This window comes from Rhipicephalus microplus, chromosome X (assembly GCF_043290135.1).
Source record: "Rhipicephalus microplus isolate Deutch F79 chromosome X, USDA_Rmic, whole genome shotgun sequence".
In the NCBI taxonomy this organism is placed as follows: Eukaryota; Metazoa; Arthropoda; class Arachnida; order Ixodida; family Ixodidae; genus Rhipicephalus; species Rhipicephalus microplus.
Window position 1 is genome coordinate 42,437,446 of NC_134710.1, and position 23,751 is coordinate 42,461,196.

The 23,751-nt window shown below is 41.8% G+C and overlaps 1 protein-coding gene across 2 annotated transcripts in view; it reads right to left on the reverse strand.

The window, feature by feature from the left end:
• Positions 1–23,751, reverse strand: part of FANCI (Fanconi anemia complementation group I) — a 98,873-nt gene that overhangs the window by 67,609 nt on the left and 7,513 nt on the right. For both annotated transcript variants that reach the window (XM_037426883.2, XM_037426882.2), the window contains exons 4-12: positions 16,774–16,859; positions 16,522–16,689; positions 13,954–14,077; positions 13,764–13,837; positions 13,565–13,685; positions 11,380–11,469; positions 11,176–11,312; positions 5,806–6,050; positions 812–1,013 (exon numbers count right to left, since the gene is read on the reverse strand). In XM_037426883.2, coding sequence (XP_037282780.2) covers positions 812–1,013; positions 5,806–6,050; positions 11,176–11,312; positions 11,380–11,469; positions 13,565–13,685; positions 13,764–13,837; positions 13,954–14,077; positions 16,522–16,689; positions 16,774–16,859 — 1,247 coding nt within the window. The remainder of the gene's footprint in view (positions 1–811; positions 1,014–5,805; positions 6,051–11,175; positions 11,313–11,379; positions 11,470–13,564; positions 13,686–13,763; positions 13,838–13,953; positions 14,078–16,521; positions 16,690–16,773; positions 16,860–23,751) is intronic.

The window sequence follows — 23,751 nt, forward strand, 5'->3', positions numbered from 1 at the left end:
CGTATGCTTGATATGGTATGCCACTACATGGAAATAGTTGTCTGTTGTTGGAGCTGTTTGTATAGCCGCGACCACATCTGTATAGACTGCACGGGCGGCCTGTTTTTGCAATGTGGGGCTACACCTTGCAGTAGTTTCGGGTTCTAATGTAGTGTGTCAGGAGCATATAATAGTCCTGCTGACCACATCAGCGCCCGCAACTACCGTAAGGTGTCGCTCCACAGAGCAAAAACCAGCTGTGCACCCTCCACACAGATGTGGCCGCGGCTGTACATGTGTATGTGTGTTTTTAGCGGTGAAGGGTGCACGCTGCCGGCTTTTTCGAAACACGCAATCACGCGAAAATCATCCTGTCACGGCCTCACAAATGCATCTACAAGCCGCCGAGTAGGCGCATTTTTCTCGATGCATCCGGCCAAACAAAGCAAAGAAGTACCTCTCAAGGCTAGGCTTAGTTTACAAGGCACACAACAGTAGATGCAGAAAGCATTGGTAACAATATTAAAAAAAAAATTGTTTTGCCATGACGTCTTTCGTGGATTTTATCGTGATTTATATGCACTGACCCATGCTGCCTGCGGGCACAAAAATTTTCCCGCGGAATAAAACACGGGAACAGCTGTGAAAAGCATGAAAGCCAAGGGGTTAACTTGCCACACGGCTTTGCACAGCAACGTATGCATCTACCTACTAAATATTGTTGGTACCTCTAAATGTTTTTTCATTACGTGGAGAACTACTCATGAAATCTTTATGTGTGCATGAAAAGCTTGAGTGAAGGTTCTATTATAGAAGCCAGAGTGAAACTTACCGGTAAAAAAGCAGCTTGCGCAGCACGATCATAAGCCAGTCACAAAGTGTTGCAGATGCCTTGATGAGTGGTGTTGATGCACGTAAGAGCTTTACAGTGCTATGGCAGGGCATGTTAGGCAGGTGGCCCAATAACTTCTGCATCTGTGACTGGCACTGAACTAGGAGCTGAGGTGATGCCTGAATCATTTGGGCCAGAAGCTCTGGAAAAATGCACAAGGCTTTGCACTAATTCAAAAAGTAAGGCTAGTTGATCAGATAGCAGCGTAGACTGAACATCAAAGCATGTTGTTTGTGCCGTAGAAAGGAAATGTTAAAGTAGGGGTATTATTTTCCTGGTCCAGTGACTGCTCTTAGCACCGCCTCTCTCTGGAGTTACGCTCAATCCTTAGGCCAGAATAAATTTGCTTATAACCTCCCGGTTTTCTTTCTCAGGAACTCATAATGGTTTCCTTTGTAGATACAAACTGCTCTTAAGCACAGTGCATAAATACAGCAGAACCTCGTTGACACGTTCCCGCTTAATACTATTTCCCGGCTCCTGTGCTCAAAATCGCAAAAACTAGAAATGCCCCCATAGAGCGACGTGTTAATACGTTCCGCTTCACAAGTTCCCGGAAAATACAATTATTCAGCAGCAACATTTGGTACTGCGGCCAACTGTGGTCGTATGATTCGTTCCGTGGGCGAAAATTCTCATGCAGGTGAGCAAAAAAACCACTCTCGCATGCTTGTGAAGGGCCACGTGGCAGACTGCCGCCGCGCCGTGACGGTGCTTTCCTTACTGCATTTCAATTGTCGTCTTTCGGTACCCCGCATTTCTCAGTAGTTCGCGATCCGAAAATGTTGCATCTAGCACGGCGTCAAAAAACCGCAAGCCCTTGTGGATTTAGCTCTTGTCGATTATCCTAGCGGCTCTTGACAGGAACCTCAAGAGGCAGTGAATCGACATAGCGAACTAACTTGGACTGCCAACGTTTACTGTGAACACCGCAGCGTCAAAGTGGAAAGAGATCGCAACAAACGCCTTGGTATTCGGCGGCACAACAAAGCAAGCCCGTGGAGCCCGCCACTGGAAGCTGCAGGCGGCAATATTGAAGTGGTTTAAGCAATCAAAAGCCTCCGGAGTTAACTTTGATGGCACCGTACTCGAAATTGACGATGTTCTTGGCATCAATTGAACTAACCACCTCCAATGTCTGGATCAGCCGCTTTTGAACACGGCATGGCATAGCCTACCGAAAGGTACATTGGGAGGCAGCAAATGTGAACCTGGCCGACGTCGATAACTGGTTATCACTGCTCCCCACCATAATTAATTCCTATGATTCACACAACGTTTACTATGAGGATGAACTGAGCTTTTTTCCCCACTTCAACCTAGCAAATCTTTGAGCATGAAGGGCAAGTCCTGCCACGGTGGAAAGGTCAGCAAAGACCACGCAACTGTGTTGGTTTGTTGACGGCAGTGACATGATGAAGCCGTGGATGAATGGCAAATCCAAAAGCCCAATATACCTGCGGAACATCCCCGTCTACCTTGTATCAACAGGCGGAGATGGCCTGCGAGATTTTTTAATGCTTCCTGCGTTACCTCGATGGACCCCTAGGATGCCAGGGGTGCAGTGGCATGCTGTAGGAGATGTCATTCCTTTGCAACCTTTGTGTTGTGTTTCTACCTGCCAACACGACTAGCCCCTTGCAACCCTTCGACGCTGGTATTCCTAAGAATGTGAAACATTTCCATCAGAAATGTAATGTGCGACGCTACCTTGCTCGCGTGTCACATGGTGATGACCCCGAGAAGTTATCGCTTCTCGACACGGTGCACTACTTGAGCATTTCTTGGGACAGTGTGACGAGTGCAACGATTAGCAACTGTTGCAGGAAGTGCGGTTTTCGTCGACACTTTGCATCAGAGGATACAAAGCGCAGCAAAGACGACCCTGTGGCATGTGCATCTGACATCGACGACGGCGTCAGTGCGGAGTTCCTCTCCACCGGCACCGATGCACGCTTCGCAGAGTTCGTCTCGATAGACGCCAATATCCCGAACTGCAAGTTCCAAAGCGTTGCCGAGATTGCTGCAGAGGTGGTAGGAGGTGCCGCCGCGAAGGAGGTGAGAAATAAGGTACCGAAAGACAGCGGCGAGAACGAAAATGTGCGCCGACCAGCTAACTTTGCCGAAGCCCTTGCTGGACTAGCAGCCTTACAAAGCTTCTTTTGCACAAAAACAATGAAAACGTGGACGAGGGTCTACTATGTGTGCAGAAGGAGCTTTTTTTGTCCAAGGGTGAGAGGCAGAAGCAGAAAATTGTTGTTTTTTTTTAGAAATAATGTTTTTTGCCCTTATACCTCGGTGTGAATTTGTCAGCCTCAATTTTTCTCTAGATTTGGATTGTACGTTTATCTTCCGCGTTTTTTAAAGAAAATGTATCAACGATGTTACTGTACTTTTCCTTCCATGAACACATTTGGTTAGCTTAAGAAAGCACACTGAATAGGTTGTGCCAAAGAAGGCAATAAACATCGTAGTTCCAAATTTAGAAAACAGTCAATATATTTGTGCCGCGCAAGACTACGAGTAGTTACGACATAACTACAGAAGAAAAGACAGGGACAAATATGCGCTGTGCAAATATGTTGATTCCCAATCACCAACTAGCCCAAGCATCTGTCTTACTAGACAAGAGGGAACAATTCGAAGGGGTGGAGAGAAATATTTCAATTGGGGTGTTCATAAAGTCAATAAATGATGAGTGCAAAACCCCTAAGTTCCCAGTCAAAAAGTCTCTTCCCTACAGAGTTTTGAATTTCAACAGCCAGGATTCTCCAAGTTGTAGAAAACGGTGTTAAAATTGTAAACTCTGGTCATGCTTGTAACCTAACATCTACCCAGCTGCAATTTGAAATCATGTTTTACATATACAGTCGAATTTCGATAATTCGAACTCGGAGGGGCCCAAAAATTTGTTCGAATTAATGAAAGCTACATAAAGGGAGAACTCTCCATGCAGTGGCGCATGTGCATTGAGCTAACAAACGAGGGGGAAGTCTCAGAAGACTTACATTTATTCACAAATCACAGGACATCCGTTAATAATTGAAGTAATCGGTGATGCACGTTTGCACACGTTTCCCTTGCAGCGAGTCAATCAATTTTGCACGCAGCTTGCAAAGCATTTCTACTTCGGCTTCAGCATTCTCCTGGCAAGAGAAGTTGCGCACGGAAATGTCTATCGCCGGCACTTTCTACAAACGACGACAACGACTGCGCAGCAGAGCCTCTCCACTACGCAGCCGCAGCATGGCCAGCACGGGACGAGAAAGGAGGAGCGTCTCCACGCGGAGAGAAGCAGATCGGCATTTGAGAGAAAATCAACACTCCATGGCAGCTTTTTTTTTAAATTTTTTAATTTGCTCTCTTCGCCCGCGTCATTGAAAGGAGAAATGTTACGTGGCAGGAACAGAAAAGGGGGGAATCATGGCACCGGCGCATGAGACCCCCCCCCCCCCCCCTCAAGGCACAGAGCCGTGCTCCCGCAAGGGGCAAGGGCTGAAGAAGATGGTGCCTTTTTTATTTCCTTCAACCACACATTCATTCACCCCAGCGACAGCTTTCTTTCTTTTTTTCCTCTCTCTCTTCGCGCGCGGCGTTGGAAGGAGAAGGGTCTTTGCGTGGCAGGGACAAAAAAGGGATAAGCGTGACACGAGCACGTCGCAGATCGGCATTTGAGAGAGGGCAAACATTGACTGCAGCCTTTTCTTTCCTTTTCATTTCCTTCGAGCACAGCATTCAGGTATCGCAGGAGTCACCGCGGGATCGGGCGGAGTGCTGAGAGCATTTTCGGAGCGCGGTATGTTCGAATTAACCGTCGCAAGTGCTTGCGCGGTCAAATTACCGGGCGTTTTCGCCCATTGGAATACAAACATCTTTTACAAGACCCCATTGTGAGTTCGAATTAAATGTGTTCGAATTAATGAGATTTGACTGTATAAGGATGGACGGCGAGTTGACTGGTTTACCAAGTAATGCACCACAATTTAGTTGAGTTGTATATGTGATTGTGGAAAAGGTAAGAAAAACACTTGTCTTTATTATAAGTCACATTCCTTCCTGGTAACATTTTCCCCGCTTGAAATAAAGGCATATTGCGCATTCTGCTAGACAAAAAAAGAAATCTCTTAGGCTGCCAATGTGCTGCACTAGCTTTAAAGGACCCCTGACACAAAATTTGAAATCTCAACATGTTTGTGTTGTTTGATCACCCTGTATACAAGTGGGCCCTTCAGACCAATTATCAGTGGCAGACGTAAGCTTTCAGACATTTTAGGTTGTTTTTACAGTAAACATGAGCGCTTGTCAGAGTTGGCAGCCCCTGTACCATCACCACTGCTATGACGCAGATTAAGACTCAGTGATGTTCGAGTAAAGTGAGTGTTGCTGACTTTACAAAAAGATCTGCAGGGCACACAAAATACCACGACTGGCACCAGGCAAGGGTTCCTCGCCCTTCTCACTCTGTTGTCAAGCTGCTCTCAGGATAGTATCAGTTGCTTACGCCAGGAATGCTTTTCTTGTTTCTGACAAGACATGCACTTAACAGGCTTAAGTATAATCGAAGAACCCACATCATTTCAATCATCACCATGTGCAGTACCTATATTTGAAAACCAACATTACCAAAGCGTGAGTGCACATGACCTTCGGCACTTCCCAGCTGTGGGCCCCTGATTTCTTATGATTTTAGGCTGGCATTTCGACGTGGTGCAAAATTGGTCGCAAATAATGACGCATGCATTGAATATACAATGTGTTTGAGCATTTGCGACTCAGTGTTTGGATTAATGGCACGAAGCTACAATTTACAATAAAAGTCAGACACAAAAATTTCACTCTCAGGGGTTCTTTGACTATGGATAATTCTTATGTGCCCCATGTAACGTAAGAAGTAGTAAAGGAAGCACATATCAAATTGGTTAAAGCAGACATACCGAAATAATGATCTGTAGGTGCACATGGCTTGGACAGAAACCGATCAACAACGAGGTCCATGATGTTGCCAGAAGCATCCCTGTTTACTATGAATGTCTCAAGAACAATTGCTTGTCCAAGTTGGCAGCAGTCAAAAGTCGTGCTGTGCCCTGTTCTTCCAAATCCAGCACGAGGATTGTACATGTCCATAAGCAAAAAACCAAATTCAACAAGGCTTTGTGACGATTCTTCCCAGCCACACTTGCTGTAGAGAAAAGAAAAATGAAATTGAAAAAACATAATAATAAGCAGTAGGTACTATTTTTACTAACACATCTAGCAGAGCAGTTAGGCAAAGGAATGCGAGAACATTTCAGTCCAACAATGAAAGAATTCAATTACCTAGATGGGGATGCACACATTAGTGCACAAATGACTGACCTAAATGAAGGAAAGAGCGTAAATTTAAGGGCTAATTTTCTTTGTTAGACACAAACTAACATGACTGGCTGTTAGTTCTCATTAATATTGACCTAACTAATGGCGTTATCCATTGGTAATTAGGAGTGACGAACTCTGCACTGGAGCACTCCACTCTGGCGGAGGGCAACAGAAAGGAATCTACCAATGGAACACACACGCTACCTCTGGAGCTAATGGCAGGGTCAGAATGAAAACGCAATGCGTGCTTCTTGCTTGAGTGGGCACGCTGGGAACAGCGATGCTACGTTAGCAAAACTTGAGCTCCGACGCAAGGCGCAACTGTCGCGACTGGCGTCCGCTGTCGCGCCCAAAGTTGGCGCCGCTTGAAGGCACGGGGTGCTTGCCACTTCCGGCCAAATCCGCTGATTTTCGCGGAGTAGAAAAGTTGCCCAGTGGAGTGGATCTCGTGACGGAGCTGTTCCAGATCTGCCAATGAAACATAGAGGGAGCCCTCTCAACCCGCCAATGGCATAGACTTTCTCCGCATGAAGCTGAAGAAAATCTTATTGAAAGTGCTCCGAATCTGCCAATGCATGACACCATTAAATAAAGTTGTGTGCATTTTCAGCTTCTGCGTATTCGATGACACGATGTAATCGCTCTTTCTTTCTGTTTTCTGTAACTGCCGATGAAGTGTACTCTGTTTTATTAGCTCTGAAAAACGCCAGTGCTGGTTTAGACAACATTTCAGTTTTACACCTGAAAATTGTTGCACCTTTCACTTCTAATACCCGTTACACTATAGTTAGTTGCATTTTCAAAAGTGGCGTTTTTCCTAGTTCACTAAAAAAAGGCAAGAATCATTCTGGTATATAAGAAAGGTGATGAATCTGAGGTGTCTAATTATAGTCCTATTTCTATTCTATCATCAATTAGTAAACTTGTTGAAAAATTATTTTGTAAACAAATAAATGCTTACATAACAAAGTTCAATTTTTAAATCCCTGATTTTCGTACGGGAAGTTCGACTAGCTTAGCTTCATTATCGCTAACAGAGTACACTCGTCACTCACTTGACAGTGGAAATTTTGTTGCATCTGTTTTCTTAGACTTTACTAAAGCTTTTGATAGTATTCATCATAACATTCTTTTTCTAAAATTCGAGTCATTTGGCAATACTGGTCCCATCCTAAACCACTTTCCTAGCTACTTGCTGAACAGAGAGCAAACAGTATTTACAGGTGGTGTTTATTCAAATACCAAAATTATTATTCAAGGTGTACTGCATGGATCTATACTAGGCCCCTTACTTTTTTCTATCTATATTATTGAATCACCATCACGTCTTAGCTCTGCATAGTGTACTGTATGCAGATGACACTACCATCTCATTAAATAATAAATCTCTATCCAGCTTAATTTCTAAACTTAACAGTGAACTTAAACAAATTGTTGCGTGGTGTGTTTAAAATCAATTAATCATCAATCCTAACAAAACGACTTTTATGATCTTTAGATATATGCAAAGAATACCACCAAATAGACCTAATTTAATTTTAAATGGTCATATTATTGATATGACCTAACTGTACATCTTTTTTGGGCATTAAAGTAGATTGTAACCATAAGTTTTCTGATCATATTGCTTTCATTAAATATAAATGTACATTTGGTATAAGAGCTCTAATTAGATCAAAATCAGATATCTCTACGGGTGCCCTATTATCATTATATTTTGCCTTCATTAACAGTCACATCATCTACGGCATTGTCTCATGGGGTAACACGTATCATTGCCATTTACCATCTATTCAGCGCTTATAAAACCAAGCCATTTGAACCATAACTAATAGCAACTCCCTTACCAATATGTCTCCATTACTTCATGACCATAACCTATTACATATATCAGGTTTGCTCAGCTATCATCTCACTATTATGTTTCATAAAATGCTTAATAAACAGCTCTCATACGAGTTTATTGATTCCAGTTATCTTATTAATACATAACTTATTACATATATCAGGTTTGCTCAGCTATCATCTCACTATTATGTTTCATAAAATGCTTAATAAACAGCTCTCATACGAGTTTATTGATTCCAGTTATCTTATTAATAAAGATAATATCAGGTTTACATAACACTCTTACTTCTTTTTACCCGTTGTACATACTAAGGCAAAATGACCACCACCTTCACCGCCATAAACCTGTGGAATGATTTACTCCTCCATATCAAAACTTCATCAATTCAGATATGCCAATAAACATTTTTATTTGCAAATATCGATTTATGCAATGGAGTATATCACTACTTCTACAGGTTGTTGTTTGTGATCATCACAATGCAACACTTACGTTACGATTAGTTCTGTTAGTTTTTTTTTCTTCAGGTACTGCACTTTGCCACTGTGTTCAATCTATATTTCTTTGTATATTAATTATTTTTAAAAACTTTTTGTTACTGTTTACCTGCTCACAGTTTTTTTTTTTTCCGTTTTTAGACTTCTTGCTACCTATTATTAACCGAGGGTTTCGCTGCAGTCTTCGACTACGGGACTCTCGTCTGTATATTTTTCTGTAACAACATTTTATTGCATAAGAATAATAAATTACTGACTGACAAAAAAAAAAAGCGCAAGATCAGTCACACAAAGAGAAAACACCTCATTAGTATTTAAGATTCCACAAGTTGATGTTTAAAGGGACCTACAACTGTCCAGAAGGCGTGATTAGATCCTAGTAGAAATTAAAAGACCATAAAATACAATCACAGACTCCAGAATATTTTTTTTCACATTGTGAGTAGTATTTACATTTTAAATCATAATTAAAAGTAACAAAAACCGGCATGTTGCACAGCCTAGCTGAAGAGAATTGAAGCTGGATTATGAAATATGGAGTCGATCCCTTTCCTGAACGTAGTCGCAAAGCCTGAGGCTGTCATGCGTGCCAGTCTTGAAAATTAGAGTACGTATATCATTACCCAGCCCCGCTCAATTCTACAGTGCTCATTAGTATTTAAGATTCCACAAGTTGATGTTTAAAGGGACCTACAACTGTCCAGAAGGCGTGATTAGATCCTAGTAGAAATTAAAAGACCATAAAATACAATCACAGACTCCAGCATATTTTTTTTCACATTGTGAGTAGTATTTATATTTTAAATCATAATTAAAAGTAACAAAAACCGACATGTTGCACAGCCTAGCTGAAGAGAATTGAAGCTGGATTATGAAATATGGAGTCGATCCCTTTTCTGAACGTAGTCGCAAAGCCTGAGGCTGTCATGGGTGCCAGTCTTGAAAATTAGAGTACGTATATCATTACCCAGCCCCGCTCAATTCTACAGTGCTTTCGACTTAAAAAGAGTCGCACGGTGAAAAGCAGCGCTGCCCCTGTGGCCACCAGTGGACCAGGTCGAGCCGCAATGCATGCGTGTACTCCGTATGCAAGCGCAGTAAGCCACCACGCTCAAACACAAAGCACTCAAGCACTCGCTGTTTGCAGCATGCGAGTATACGACTTCATATTTGCTGCAGATAGAAAAATTTCTATTACAAATGTTTCACGCGTTTCCCACTTCGCCATTCCATGATTAGACTAAGGTAATGACAAAGCTTTTCGTTCCACTAAAAAAAAAAACGGCACCATAAAAGTGGTTGTCGGTCCCTTTAACATAAAATTGAGAAAACTACTACTTCATTTATAGACATTAGGCACCACAGAAGGCACATTTCGTGAGTAAGGTAGAAGAAATAATGTAGCTATAGCAGCTTGATCGCTAATAAAGTGTTCCCACTAAATGTTGCTGACCTTTACACTCTCAAAAGATATTAAAAACGGTAGTCATTGAGCCCTTTCGTCAATTAGCCATTTGGCAAAATTGTAATTTTAGCTTGCTTTGAATTTTAAACAAAACTAAAGAGACCCAACGTTGAGCATGTCCTGATACATCTACTTAGTACAAGAGGCTACTTAAAGGTCACAGAAAAAGAAAGCAGTTATGAGCGCTTGCATTATCCACATTTCAGTAGCTCAATGTTTACTAAACACCCATCCCTGTGGACTGCAAAACTATAACAACAATTCAAGCTGAAATTTATGCATCTGATTCCTTTGCCTTTAAGTGTATTCATCCTCCAAGTATCCATAAAAAGCTACTTTTCAGTATGATGTGTACTCATGTGAGCCCATGTTTAATTTTTTCTGATCTTGTCAAGGCAGCACCTCACTCATAGTCAGGCCATTTCAGTACAATTTGCACCTGATGTACAAAATTTACATGATTCCTTTGTACCTAAAGAATGAATGCTATTTGTTTTATAACATATTTATCGGCATATTTATTTATGGCATATTTATCACAGACTAGCATTTATCACCAATTGCAAGTTTGCAACAGCTCACATTATTCAGCACATGATACTAATAGCTCAAGCTGAATATGTGCTGAACTGTACATTGCTTCCTTCTACATCATTTAAAATATCATGCATATAAATCCAGAACATGTACACACATAATGAGAACACAATAACACACAACTGTACTTTCTAAGGTACAAACCAATCACACTGTCATTTGCGTACTGGGGCAACAATTCACTGCAGCAAATCATTGCTTCTCTTTACCCTTTTTATATATTCAAAATAAAAGCCATTTAACCGTACATAATGTTGAAGTGCTGATAATATGGTAAACAAACACACCAAATTGAAATTCTGTCTTGTCCCCACAAAAAAAGAGCTACTGAATGATAGCCAACACAAAATATAAATGTGTGAATAAGTGTACATGCCGTTACAAAAATTTGTAACAGCAAGCAAAACTTTAGCAATGCCACTGATTTTACAATCGTATAACTAGTAACATTAAATACATGCTTTTAAGGTGCATACACACACACTTTATAAAAAAAACAGACACTTGGAAGAGAGAAAGATTCAGAATCGAGCAGACCAACCTGTGCTTAATCATATTGACAATAAGCTGCTTGATGTCCTTTGGCACAGGAATCATTTCTCGAACCCACATATACTCTCTATACTTGGCTTGCCTTTGAATGTGAAATGATGCAGCAGATTTCAAGACATCAAGTACCTGCTCAGAGATTATCATGATTACAAGAAGTGCAATGAAGACTTCAACAAGCAAAGTGTCCCCTCACCTGCTCAGTGAAGTGTCGTGTTTTAGCAAGAGCCAGCGCAAGTGTAAGCGTGAACTGGCCAAAGATGAACTCTGCTTTCATCTGCCTCACCTAATTGTGAAAACAGAGCAGCGAATATGTCAACAAGCAGAATCAGATGTCTACATGACAAGGAACCGCCATTGATAATGTGACTAGATCTCCCAGTTTAGGAAGGACAAGTGTCCCCTTACATTACTCTCATGCATTTTGCTAATGCCATGCAGCAACGTGTAGTACAAAACTTAACAGGGAGGTGCGGAACAGGGTACATTGGTTTGGGAGCAGTCCTGGGAGCAGGCAAAAGTGCCCTTTGTAGCAGGCCTGGAGCACCCAGAAAGACATTTTCGGGCAGGCTCACGGCAGCCATAAATGGTTTTTCAAGCAAGCTTCGAGTCATCAGAGGGAACATTCAGAGCATATGTCGTCCCGTTTCACAGCACATGTGAAGCAACATTTAATTGTCCTATGCAGCGTTTTTTAAAACACTAAGCTAAATTGTACAACAGCTTTATTATTTCAATAGCGATATGGACACCAATATAAAGTCCAAATTGATAACATGCCCTCGCTCATCGTCTTGTAGTAGTTTTAGCTGCGGGTAAAAACATAAAGACAATCAGTTTTGCCACAAGCAATGAATGCAAAAAACTATAAATTGTAATGTTATACAATGCTGGCAGCTGATTCTCTTGCATTATAGTCAAAAACTGCCATGCCAGGGAGAAATTGCAATGCGAGCTATTGCGCTAATAATTGCCGAGATGGAGCACGCGCAAGCGATTATGACCAAACCGTTACAATCAAAATTCACAGCTGCTGCTCGAACAATCACTACCTTGATGAAACCGAAACAACGTATAACCATTTCGATGAAACTGAAAAGAATGTTTGAGGCAGGTTTTCGGGCACAGGGCTCGACGGCAGTTGCAACTTGTGGCTAAATTTGGATGATACGGCGTGGTACGACGCTGATAAATGAGTTTGGCGCAAGAGGGGTGATTCGAAGCAGGAAACCAAGTTTGGCGCACAACGGCGCCAATGGCGCAGCTGTTCCACTTCTAACTTTATCAACACTCGGCTGACTCACACCAAGATTAGCTCGCTAAATACGGCATCACACTTCTTTTTCACTTTTGAAGAAGACGTTGGGGAATACTAATAATATCCACATTTAATGCTTGGCATCAATTTGTACCGAACACAATCCCCCCCACTCCCACACACACATACACACAAAAAAAGGATTTCAGCAACCATGAAACAATATTATGACAGCAACTAAGGTTAAGAAAGTGAACATTTAAATGCTCATTTTTTTTTGCTAAACACGAAACTAATTAGAACAGACATGAAAACCAATTATAACAAACAAGCAAAGAGAAATGAGTCCTTTAATGCTCCCCTTCTTTCATTCATTTAGAGCAAAGGTCTCTTTCTAGGAGACTAGATGCGGTAGTATGTTGGTCAGCTGCAAGCAAGTAAAAAGAGCACATGCTACACGACGCCAACAGGCAGAAAATGTTCCACACTCGCTGTCACAGGTACCAGAAGCGCTGCCTATACACATATATACCCGATGACACATATACCACACATATACCCGATGAAGTGGACGGCAGCATCACCACCACTGTAGCTCAGTTGGTAGAGCATAGGATGCACCATTCGTCGGTTGCAGGTTTGATCCCTGCTAGCGTCCGGTTATTTTTTTGTCCACTTTACTTTCTTCACATTTACATCACAATACCCACTAATTAGATCCCCTAAACTTTCATTGGCTATCTTGTCTGTTAGTTCTAAGCAGCTAAGCTTGCATTTTTTAAAACAAATCTGTGCGTGAAATCAGTGTTCATTACAGATTCTGTGTCCAGCTCACAAAATACAGCTCATCGTTAAGATTAAGGAAAAATGAGAAGAAAGTACAGAAACCTATATCATGCAGGGTTTACAGTTTGTTGTAATGCAGGTTGAAAACAAGTATAATTTTTAGATAATTAAATATATAGTATCCATTGGTTTCATTCAGATGCCGACCAATAAGATCAGGCACCTTAGTCTTTATTCATTTCACATACACACATCCACACTTTTTTCATGCTTTTTTTTTTCTTTTTACTATGCTACTAAAGAATGATAGGAAGAAGATGTTGGTAAGTAAGCTCACCTTTAGCATTTTAATAAAAAAATTTATGATGGTAGGGTTCTGACGTGCAGCAAAAACAATGTGAAGAACTACGGTAGCTTCTGTCTGTTCAAGGTTCTCCCTTCCATTCAATGCAGTTGCTCTGGAGAAAGAAAAAAAAAAAGATTATTTACAAAGTTAAACAATGCTATAAAGCACCACAAAGGACAGTAATACATACCGCAGCTCTTCTATCTCCAAATCCTTTTCTCTGAAGAATTTAACTACTGACTCTATTAAGATTTCAGTGCATTCCTGCAAGATGGAAAAGACTTTTGATAGTATGCTTTAGAAACTAGAGTGACAAAAAAAAGAGTGGGGGGGGGGGGGGGGCAAAATTATTAAATAAAAAAAAAATGTCAAAAACATACTTGGTTGGAGAATAGTAGTAGTTGATACACAAGGGGAGGAACTTCAGGTAATTCGAGGTTTGGCAAAACCCTCATCATCTTTGGAATGGCCAATTGCAGTTCAGATGCATCAAGTGGAATCTCACTGAAAGAGGGCACAAATGAACACAATCTTCACATTCAGATATTTATTCATGGTGTTCTAGCATGATCATTTCACAGCAATGTAATGCACGAGATGATAACAGTTATCCTATACACGTCATTTCTAAAATAAATTTTTCTGCTACCTTTCTTTTATGGTATAGCCACTCGACCATATAGCTGAAAACAAAACCATGAAATAAGTTTCAAGTTATACAATGCAAATTACTCACTAGATTCCTGGTATTAGCAAGTTAAGCATTTGGCATTTGTAAGATAATGCCATACTACCGAATCCTATACACGCCATTTCTAAAATAAATTTTTCTGCTACCTTTCTTTTATGGTATAGCCACTCGACCATATAGCTAAAAACAAAACCATGAAATAAGTTTCAAGATATACAATGCAAATTACTCACTAGATTCCTGGTATTAGCAAGTTAAGCATTTGGCATTTGTAAGATAATGCCATACTACCGAAACTATGTAACATGATCAGCCACTTTTTGTCAATAAGTAATAAGGAACTAAACATTTTTATGAATGTCAAATATTTCATGTAGTTAAAGAAATAAAGAACAAAAATTGAAAAAAAAAAAAAAAAAACGATGCAAACTTCGAAATTCTACTTGGACGATGTGACAGTTCCGATAAACAGAGTAGATTGGCCATATTTTTCAACATTTGGCTGTATTATTGATGAGTTGTTAGCACATGACAGTTGCATGTGAGCGCAAGCCGTGACGCAGCAATCACTGAGGCGCATGCAGAGTGCACATATTTCTTACTTCCTCTTTCTTTCCCCACTACTTCTTTAATCCTAATCTCCCCCTTTCCCAAAAGCACTGATGCCTTACCCCAGGTGGGAGCATTGATCGCAACCAGTGTGGTTCATGCTGTTTCTAGGAGCTGTAGGGGGAGCTGGGCAGGTCGAGAGATGAGAGCGAGGGCTGGCATTGTTAGCTTGGCCCTTACGGGCATGTGTGATGCAACTAATCATCACCTTCTCAAGACCATGATCTTGCTCGCAGATGTTGCTTGCAAATGACATCAAATTGCATCTTTTGGACCTATTTTCATCTAACTCAATAGAACACTGCTTGAAGGGACTAAGGCCACTCCACGAGCTCAAACGGTTTTCGTGTTGTCAGTTATGCAAGCACGGAGCAGGCAATAATAGCACAGAATGTTTACAAGCAGTCTCATGATGACTAAAGATAGTGAGTGCCAGGGATTGCGCCCTTCGAGCAACGCAGCCTCCCCCCCCCCCCCCCCCAAAACAAAGCAACATGAAGCAATGAATGCGATACTGTAACAGTTATTTTTTAACCACCAGCTTTCGACCATGGGGAGCAAGGGGGCGGATGAGTAAGAAGGCGCAGCCGTTTCACAGTGGGCCTTACGACACCAGGACCATCAGCAATCGGCCTACTACTAAAGCTCCGCATGTTAAAACCGAATTGCAGCTGCTCCGATGAGGAGACATGCTTTTATTAATGAGGTGACATTAAAAAACAAAAAACATGCAAATTCTGAATTCGAACTCTTGCACTCACGAGCTCGAAAAGATACGGTCTTTTGGAGGACATTTACGCAAGAGCAATTACGAACGCGGATGTGCTGATTGAAGGAATAACAAAAAAAGCCCTTATCTATGGATTAAGTAAATTTAAGGAAAAGTGTCGACGCATTCCCACTGCGAAGCACAAGAAATTAGATCATGATGTCCAGAAATAGACATTCTGGTGATATTCATGCTGTTATTAGTGAAAATTGCTTTAGTTACGTGCAGTGTGGCTCTTCAAGCGAGCTATAAACAGTGTACCTGGAACGGACAACGCCCTGCGATAAATCGCCGCCACAGTTACACGCTAGCTATTAGAATATACTTTACGAGCCCCTAGCTGCAATGGGTGCGTTTGTCGTTGAGCCAACTTGCAGAAGAGACGTTGCGTCAGCACCAAGAAAAGTATCGTGGATTACCTGGGACACACTTGTGACCGCTGTTCATTCAGCATAATAATTCTAGATACATGCTTGTGGCCTTGGTGGTCCCGAGAACAAGCTGCACAAGTTTTGACGTGCAGGTGTGGCTATTACCAGTAGTGGAGCTTAGGCGCAGTTTGGTGCAATTTTTGTTCATATTATCAGGATAGCGCAGTAAATCTTATAGTTGGCGCAAGAGTAGAATCACTGCTTATGAATGCTATTTGAACACCAGCCATTTTAATTTCTCCCTAAAGCACTGCAAAAATGATGTCTCGGCGTGCACTTGGTGCAATTTATGACATTTCTGCTGAAATGTAGCAGGTTTTCTCTCTTGACGAAGTTTGGTGCAATCGGTGCAGCGATCACATCACTGGTTCAGTCAAGCTTTGTGCTTTCTCAAATAGAAATTGATGTTTCTGATGAGCTCCAAGGTATAAACGAAACCATAACAAACCTGAGAATGCGTGCCAATGGTGTGGCCCATTTAGGTTCCCACGGACAGGAGCAGAGATTTTCCACGACCAATTTCTTAAACTGCCCACCAGACAGCTTATCGCCCCTTGCAGAAACAGTATCACTTTGAGAAATACTTGTCAATAAGTCCGGGAGCACCTCAAGCCATCTAAATGAAGAGCAAATGCAAATAATGAACTTTCAATATGCAATTTTGCAAGATCTGATCCAGAAATAGTTGCCTCTCACTTGCCTTCTGTCCAACGGTATTCCTTCCTTCAGACCATCAAGAAGGTCATACACAACAGCTGCACGTGTGCTAACGGACAAGTTGTTCACCTGTGCGAAAGTTTCAGGCATGACATCAGTAACTAACACCAAGCCTTTCCAGGGATGACCCCTTCTGCACTGGCTTCAATGCTTACTTAATCTATAATATAGCAGTCATCGTAAAAGCAACACTCACAGCACATAAGGGGTTTTGTAAACGCTTAAAGAAAACTCTTATATAGAGCCACTTCCCAAGATTATAGACAAAATGGCTAATTTACAGAAAACTTTATCAAAGGAAAACTTAAGTTTACATACCACAATGCATTACAACAGAGCGACCCACTATGGTGGTCTAGTGATTATGGTGCTCGACTGCTGACCCGAAGGTTGCTGGTTTGAATCCCAGTTATGACGGCCACAATTCAACGAAGATGAAATGCTTGAGGCCTTCGTACTTCAATTTAGGTGCACGTTGAAGAATACCACACGGTCAAAATTGCCAGAGCACTCCCCTACAGCATCCCTCTAAATTGTATTATGGTTTTTAGGCATAAGCCGTAACAATTATTTTATAACAGAGAGAGAGAGAGAGAGAAGTGGAGGACTGCAGGCTAACTCTTTGTGAGCTTGCATTTCATGATTTTAGCTGCATTAGTAAATACCTCTGGAAAATCAGAAAAGTTAGTCTCACAGTGACACGATACAAGAGAAATCATGATAAAAAAAAAATAAACGATGAAGCCGTATTGAAGTTCGACTTCAGAAATGTTGACTCCATCTGACCAGGCCTAGTAAAGTTTTATCAGTTGATATGGACAATATTACAATCAGAGGCACGATTCTCAATGAGTCCACCTTGCGGACTTTCCACTTCGGCCTTCACTGACTGGCTGGAGCTCGGCGAGCAACATGCCCCCCATTTCCCATCTTTCCAAAAATCGTAAGTAGGCAAGCACGCTGAAATGTGCTAGCAGACAACTCAATGTTTGCTTTCAATGTGTGGCCCATATCTCTTTCTTTTTTAAGCTATAAACAGGCTCGAAAAAAAAACCATCATTCAAGTTTTGTTACTCCTGAATGACAGATAGTTCCAGCCTGACGTAGCAAAACTGTGAGCCTTGTGTGATCAGTTTTGATCTCGTCTGTCAAGTTAGAAGATGAATATCGGAAACTATGTGCAACCTTTTCGAAAAATAGACATACTGTAAATTGGCACGCACTTCAACTTTGTAATACAAACACCTGCCCTCAAATTAATAATTAAAAAGCAAGTTGACAATTTTCGTCAGTAACAATAGTGTCTTGTTAACAGTGGCAAAGTATTTTTATCTCGACGTGGAGCTCGTGTGCAAAAACGATAGGAGCCTTACTGTTATTGTTATCAAAAATCTGTACTTCCTAAAACGATCACCCCGTATACTAGGTGTCCCAGCTATCTTTAACCAAGGGTTAAAATATTAAAGGCAGGCGAGTGAAATCAGCTGCGTATTGCTGACAGCACCTTGTGTATCACAACTTTTATTTTGTAATTAATTCATGTGTGAAATAAAATGGCTGAACTAAATATTGACTTTAGGCCACAAATGGGACTTGCCAAACTCAAGAGTGTTTTCAGAAAACCCCATCGCGTTCTTTGCAATGAAGAAAGTCTCACATACACTTTTTCCAAGCTCTAAAGAAAGTCCGCAAAATACAAAAAAGACCACATGACTAGCGCATTCACCCGCAGCAAACGTACTGCTGTCATCCGTGGTTCGAGCGAACTAAATCCGCTTCATGCCAGATTTGTTGCAGCGGTTGGCTGATTAGTCAAGTTGCAGTCACGCACACCAACTAGCTGGCAACGGGCCAAGAAGTCACCAATTGCAAGCAAACTTAATATTTTTATTCCCACTTTCAGTGATCCCACTGGGGACTGCCAATTTGAAGCAATTTTTGGAGCAGTCAAATTTTAGTTTTAGAGCACTTTAAAGCAGTAAAATATTACTTTTGGAGCATTTTGGAGCAAGTGATCTTGCAATTAGAAGCGTCTTGGGGCACTAAAATTTGAGTTTTGGAGCAGGAAATCTTGCAATTAGGAGCACCTTGGATGTTGTAAAATTTTAGTTTTGGAGCATTTTGGAACAGGTAATCTTGCTATTAGAAGCATTTCACAGCAGTAAAATTTTGGTTTTAGAGCAGGTAATCTCACTATGAGGAGCCCTTTCACATAGGTATATTTGGCTACCTAGGTGGCACTGCCCAAAGGCAGTGCCAACGAGGTAGCCAAGTTCAATTTATAATGGAGCACTTCAGAGAACAAAGTACCTCAAATACTGTAATATTAAATGGACGCTGACCTAGAATAAATGATCTTTTAAGATTCAAAAAGGCTTCAAGAACTTTCATGTCGTTCTTTTAATCATTCCAGGTTTATTAATTGGGGAGAAAATATAAGTAAAACATTTATTCCTAAATTTCGTGCTGAAATCTCTGCACGTGATATCACGAATTTCAATGTGCATTTTTTTTACTTTAGCGACATTCGCTCAAAGTAATTTCTTGAGACTTAGTACGTTAAGTCTAGAGCCATCTCAGAAGTCAGTTTACTTTGTTCTTAGTACTTAAAAGCTATATCATCATCATCATCATCATCAGCCTGACTACGTCCACTGCAGGACAAAGGCCTCTCCCATGTTCCGCCAGTTAACCCGGTCCTGTGCTTGCTGCTGCCAATTTATACCCGCAAACTTCTTAATCTCATCTGCCCACCATCAAGAAGAGTGTAAGGCAAGGGGACACAATCTCCCCAATGCTATTTACCGCGTGCTTACAGGAGGTTTTCAGAAGCCTAGAATGGGAACAGTTAGGGATAATAGTTAATGGAGAATACCTTAGTAACCTGCGCTTCGCCGATGACATTGCATTGCTGAGTAACTCAGGGGACGAATTGCAACTCATGATCACGGAGTTAGACAAGGAGAGCAGAAAGGTGGGTCTTAAAATTAATCTGCAGAAAACGAAAGTAATGTACAACAACCTCGGAAAGGAGCAGCGCTTCGAGATAGGTAATAGTGCACTTGAAGTTGTAAAAGACTATGTCTACTTAGGGCAGGTAATAACCGCAGAACCGAACCACGAGATTGAAGTAACTAGAAGAATAAGAATGGGGTGGAGCACATTCGGCAAGCACTCTCAAATTATGACAGGTAGATTGCCACTATCCCTCAAGAGGAAGGTATATAACAGCTGTATCTTGCCAGTACTTAGCTACGGAGCAGAAACCTGGAGACTTACAAAGAGGGTTCAGCTTAAATTGAGGACGACGCAGCGAGCAATGGAAAGAAAAATGGTAGGTGTAACCTTAAGAGACAAGAAGAGAGCAGAGTGGATTAGGGGACAAACGGGGGTTAAGGATATCATAGTTGAAATAAAGAAGAGGAAATGGACGTGGGCCGGGCATGTAGCGCGTAGACAGGATAACCGCTGGTCATTAAGGGTAACTAACTGGATTCCCAGAGAAGGGAAGCGGGTTAGGGGGAGACAGAAGGTTAGGTGGGCAGATGAGATTAAGAAAAGCTATATAGGACCTAGTAAAAAAACGTCAAAATTTGTGAAGTCACGGCAATTGTTGCATTAATGCAACTATGTGAAGCCAGCCGAATTTTCTTTTTGCGCGTTTTTTTGCTTACCGAGAGAGTTCTCATGACAAGCATAATAATTTTGGAATTATGAAAGCGTAATTTACTAGTGTCAAATCTCATTAATTTGAACATGCTTAATTCAAACTTCCGATTATAGAACTGACGCTGTGGTCCCTTCAAAGCTATGTGTGTACTCCAATGAGGAAAAACACCCTGAGATTCGAACGCGCAAGACCCTTGCGATGGTTAATTCGAACATACCGCGCTCCGAAAATGCCACCAGCACCACACCCAACCTCACAACGGAACCTCTGACACCTCAACGCTGCATGCAAAAGAAGGAAAAGAAAAAAAGAAAAGGAAACGCTGGAGCGGAATAAAGCCCCTAGAACTTCGTCCTTTAGGAGCTTTAGGGCGGAATGTTTGCTCTCTCTCAAATGCCGATTTGGGGCGCCCCTGTGCCACGCTTCTCCCTACTCTGTCCTTACCTCGTAGAGACCCTTCTCCTTTCAACGCCGCGCACACGGAGAGGAAAAAAAGAAAAGCTGTCGCGGAGTAGTGGTGGCAGTGGTTAGAAGAGGAAAGAGGAAGAAAAGAGCCTAATTTTTGCAGCCCGGTAGGGAGCACGGCGCAGCGCCTCCGCAGAGTGTTGGCTCTCTCTCAAATGCCGATCTGTGACGCGCTGGTGGCACGCCTCCCCCTTTCCCGTCCCTAACATGTAGAGACCCTTCTCCTGTCAACGCCGCACGCGAAGAGAGCACAAAAAAAAAAAAGTGCCGTGGAGTGTTGGTTATCTCTCAAATGCTGATTTGCTTCTCTTTGCGTCTCCTTTCTCGTCACGAGCTGGCCACGCTGCTGCTGCGGCGCAAAGAGTAGCAGCGGAGACGCAGCCGTTGTCGTCGTCTTAAGTGATTCTTAAAAGAGAGAAAAGAAGATAAAAGTGAGCCTCGTAACTGTCTACATCTTAGTGCGACACCTTAACAGTGGCTCACAAGGAATGGGAGTAAAAAGAGATTAAAAGGGATACGGAGGATTAAAAGATATAAGGTAGAGATGAGGACACTCAAGGTACGGAAGTAAAGAGAAGATAGAGAAGGATGGGCACATGGTCGCAGGAGTCCGAGGACGGAGCACCCCTCAGCAAGAGCTTCACAGCATCAGGAGATGGGGGAGGGCAAGCTGGTCGGCTAGAGCTGCACTGTCGTCGGAGATCGAGGAGACACAACCAGTCGGCACGGAATCCAGCGAGCGAGTCCGTCATCGTTTTAACACCTAGTATATAGGTGTTCTGTGGTGACGGCGCTGGACATAGCTGCAGCAACTTCTCTTGCCAGGAGAATACTGAAGCCGAAATAGAAATGCTTTGCAAGCTGTGTGCAAAATTGATTGACTCGCTGCAAGGCAAACATGTACATACGCGTATCGCCGCTTACTTCAATTAATGACGGATGTCCTGTGATCTGTGAATAAATGTAAGTCTTCTGAAACTTCCCCCTTGTGTGTTAGCTCAATGCACATGCACCACTGCATGGTGAGCCCTCCGTTCATTTAGCGTTCCTTAAATCGAACTTCTTTTAATTTGAACAAATTCAGGCTTCTTCGAGTTCGAATTATCGAGATTCGAGAAAAATCGTCTTTCTTTATGGAGCTTTTACAATATGGAACTCTTACAAAGAGCTATACAAGAGCAAACTCGTGTGCACTTGATTGGATGCCCTGGATATCGTCGTTGTATGGCATTCTAACTTCAACAGCAGCGTGATGTTCTTGGAACGCGAAAACCTGGTTATCAAACCAGTCCTTGAGGCCTTTTGCGGTCTATCACCCTTTTATTTTACAAAATAAACAATATTTCATGCTTGTTGCATGTTGGTTTTGTTCCTATGTGTAATGATTCTTTGCTGCAACCGGGTTACGTTCGCAAACGGGTTTCGTTTCCGATTAGAGTACATATATATGACTTTGGCATACGTGAGTAAATCAATGCAGAACAATTACACCACTGCAATCACCGTCGTTCACAGCCACATATCTCTAGCCTTCTGCTATAGTTGCAGTCCCGCCGCAGAAGGAAGAATGTCATTGCTCCACAGAAGTACTGGCAGACAATTTTTCAAAGTGGCAACGGCTTGTTCGCGGGAAGGTAAAGAATTCATTCATTAGACCCGACTCCCGTCTTCGGAAATATAACATTAATTATAGCTATTTAATTATTGCCGCAATTACAGCGTCTAGCGATTTTAAGATTTTTGACGTCACGCCGGGAGCCGCATAAAACTGCCCAGCGAGCCGCATGCGGCCCGCGGGCCACAAGTTGCGGACCTCTGAGATCGACGGTTTGGCGCAGTTTGGCGCAATTTACGTCGATTTTATCAGGTTGGCGCAGCAAATCTCGTTTGGCGCACTTTGGCACAGTTGGCGCAGAAGTGGGATCCCTGAATTTTCTCATTTTAGGGTGCTGAAAATGTTCAAATCCTGTCTGGTAATGGTGTCCAGCTTATAATATTTTCAGCACCAGCACCATTTAACAAAAGGGGAATGAAAATGTTAAATCCTTCTAGAAAATGGTGACTGACAGATCATTTATGGGCACAATATTTAACTATCTCAAACGTGCACACCTAGGATGCACAATTTCATCATGCACTCTAGACGTAAGCGATCGCGCATTGACCTACATCTGAAAGATCATAAAAACAACGTTAGCCAGCTATATATTAATTATACTGTTAATTATTGCATAAGATCATGTTTCTCAGTTATAAAAAGCCACACACGGCGCTCTAGAACTGTCCTGCAGTTCTAGAGCGCCATAATCATTGTGTTGCTTTGTACTGTGAAGCGATTGAATACTAGGTGCCCTTTGATTATCCAAAGGGGAACATATGATTCACTAATTTTAGCACTCATGTTTTTAACGTTGCTTCATGTTTTTAACGTTGAGCAATGTTATTAATTGCATTATTTACTTCGAAAGCACATCTGCTAGAATCCTGCGCTGATGTGCTGTACAGTGAAGGTGAGGCAAAGGCTAACTCTTCACAACCTTTCACTTCAGTACGAAATTTTTTCTCTCGCTTTAAATAAAAGCTACTCTTTTTGAACATTCTGTATGTCATACCAACAAAGCACACTGCTCAAAGATGTATAAGCTACATTTCCATTGGGATTGCTACATTGTGAAAATGAAGCCACAATATGGGACAAAATGCTAGTTTTTACAACTTTGTTGCGATACTGTGGCAATGTTTCCGCTTCATTCATTGCCGCAGTATATTCAACAATTATTATAAGAACCTATAAAACTTGCACTGTGGATATACTACTGGCAAAAA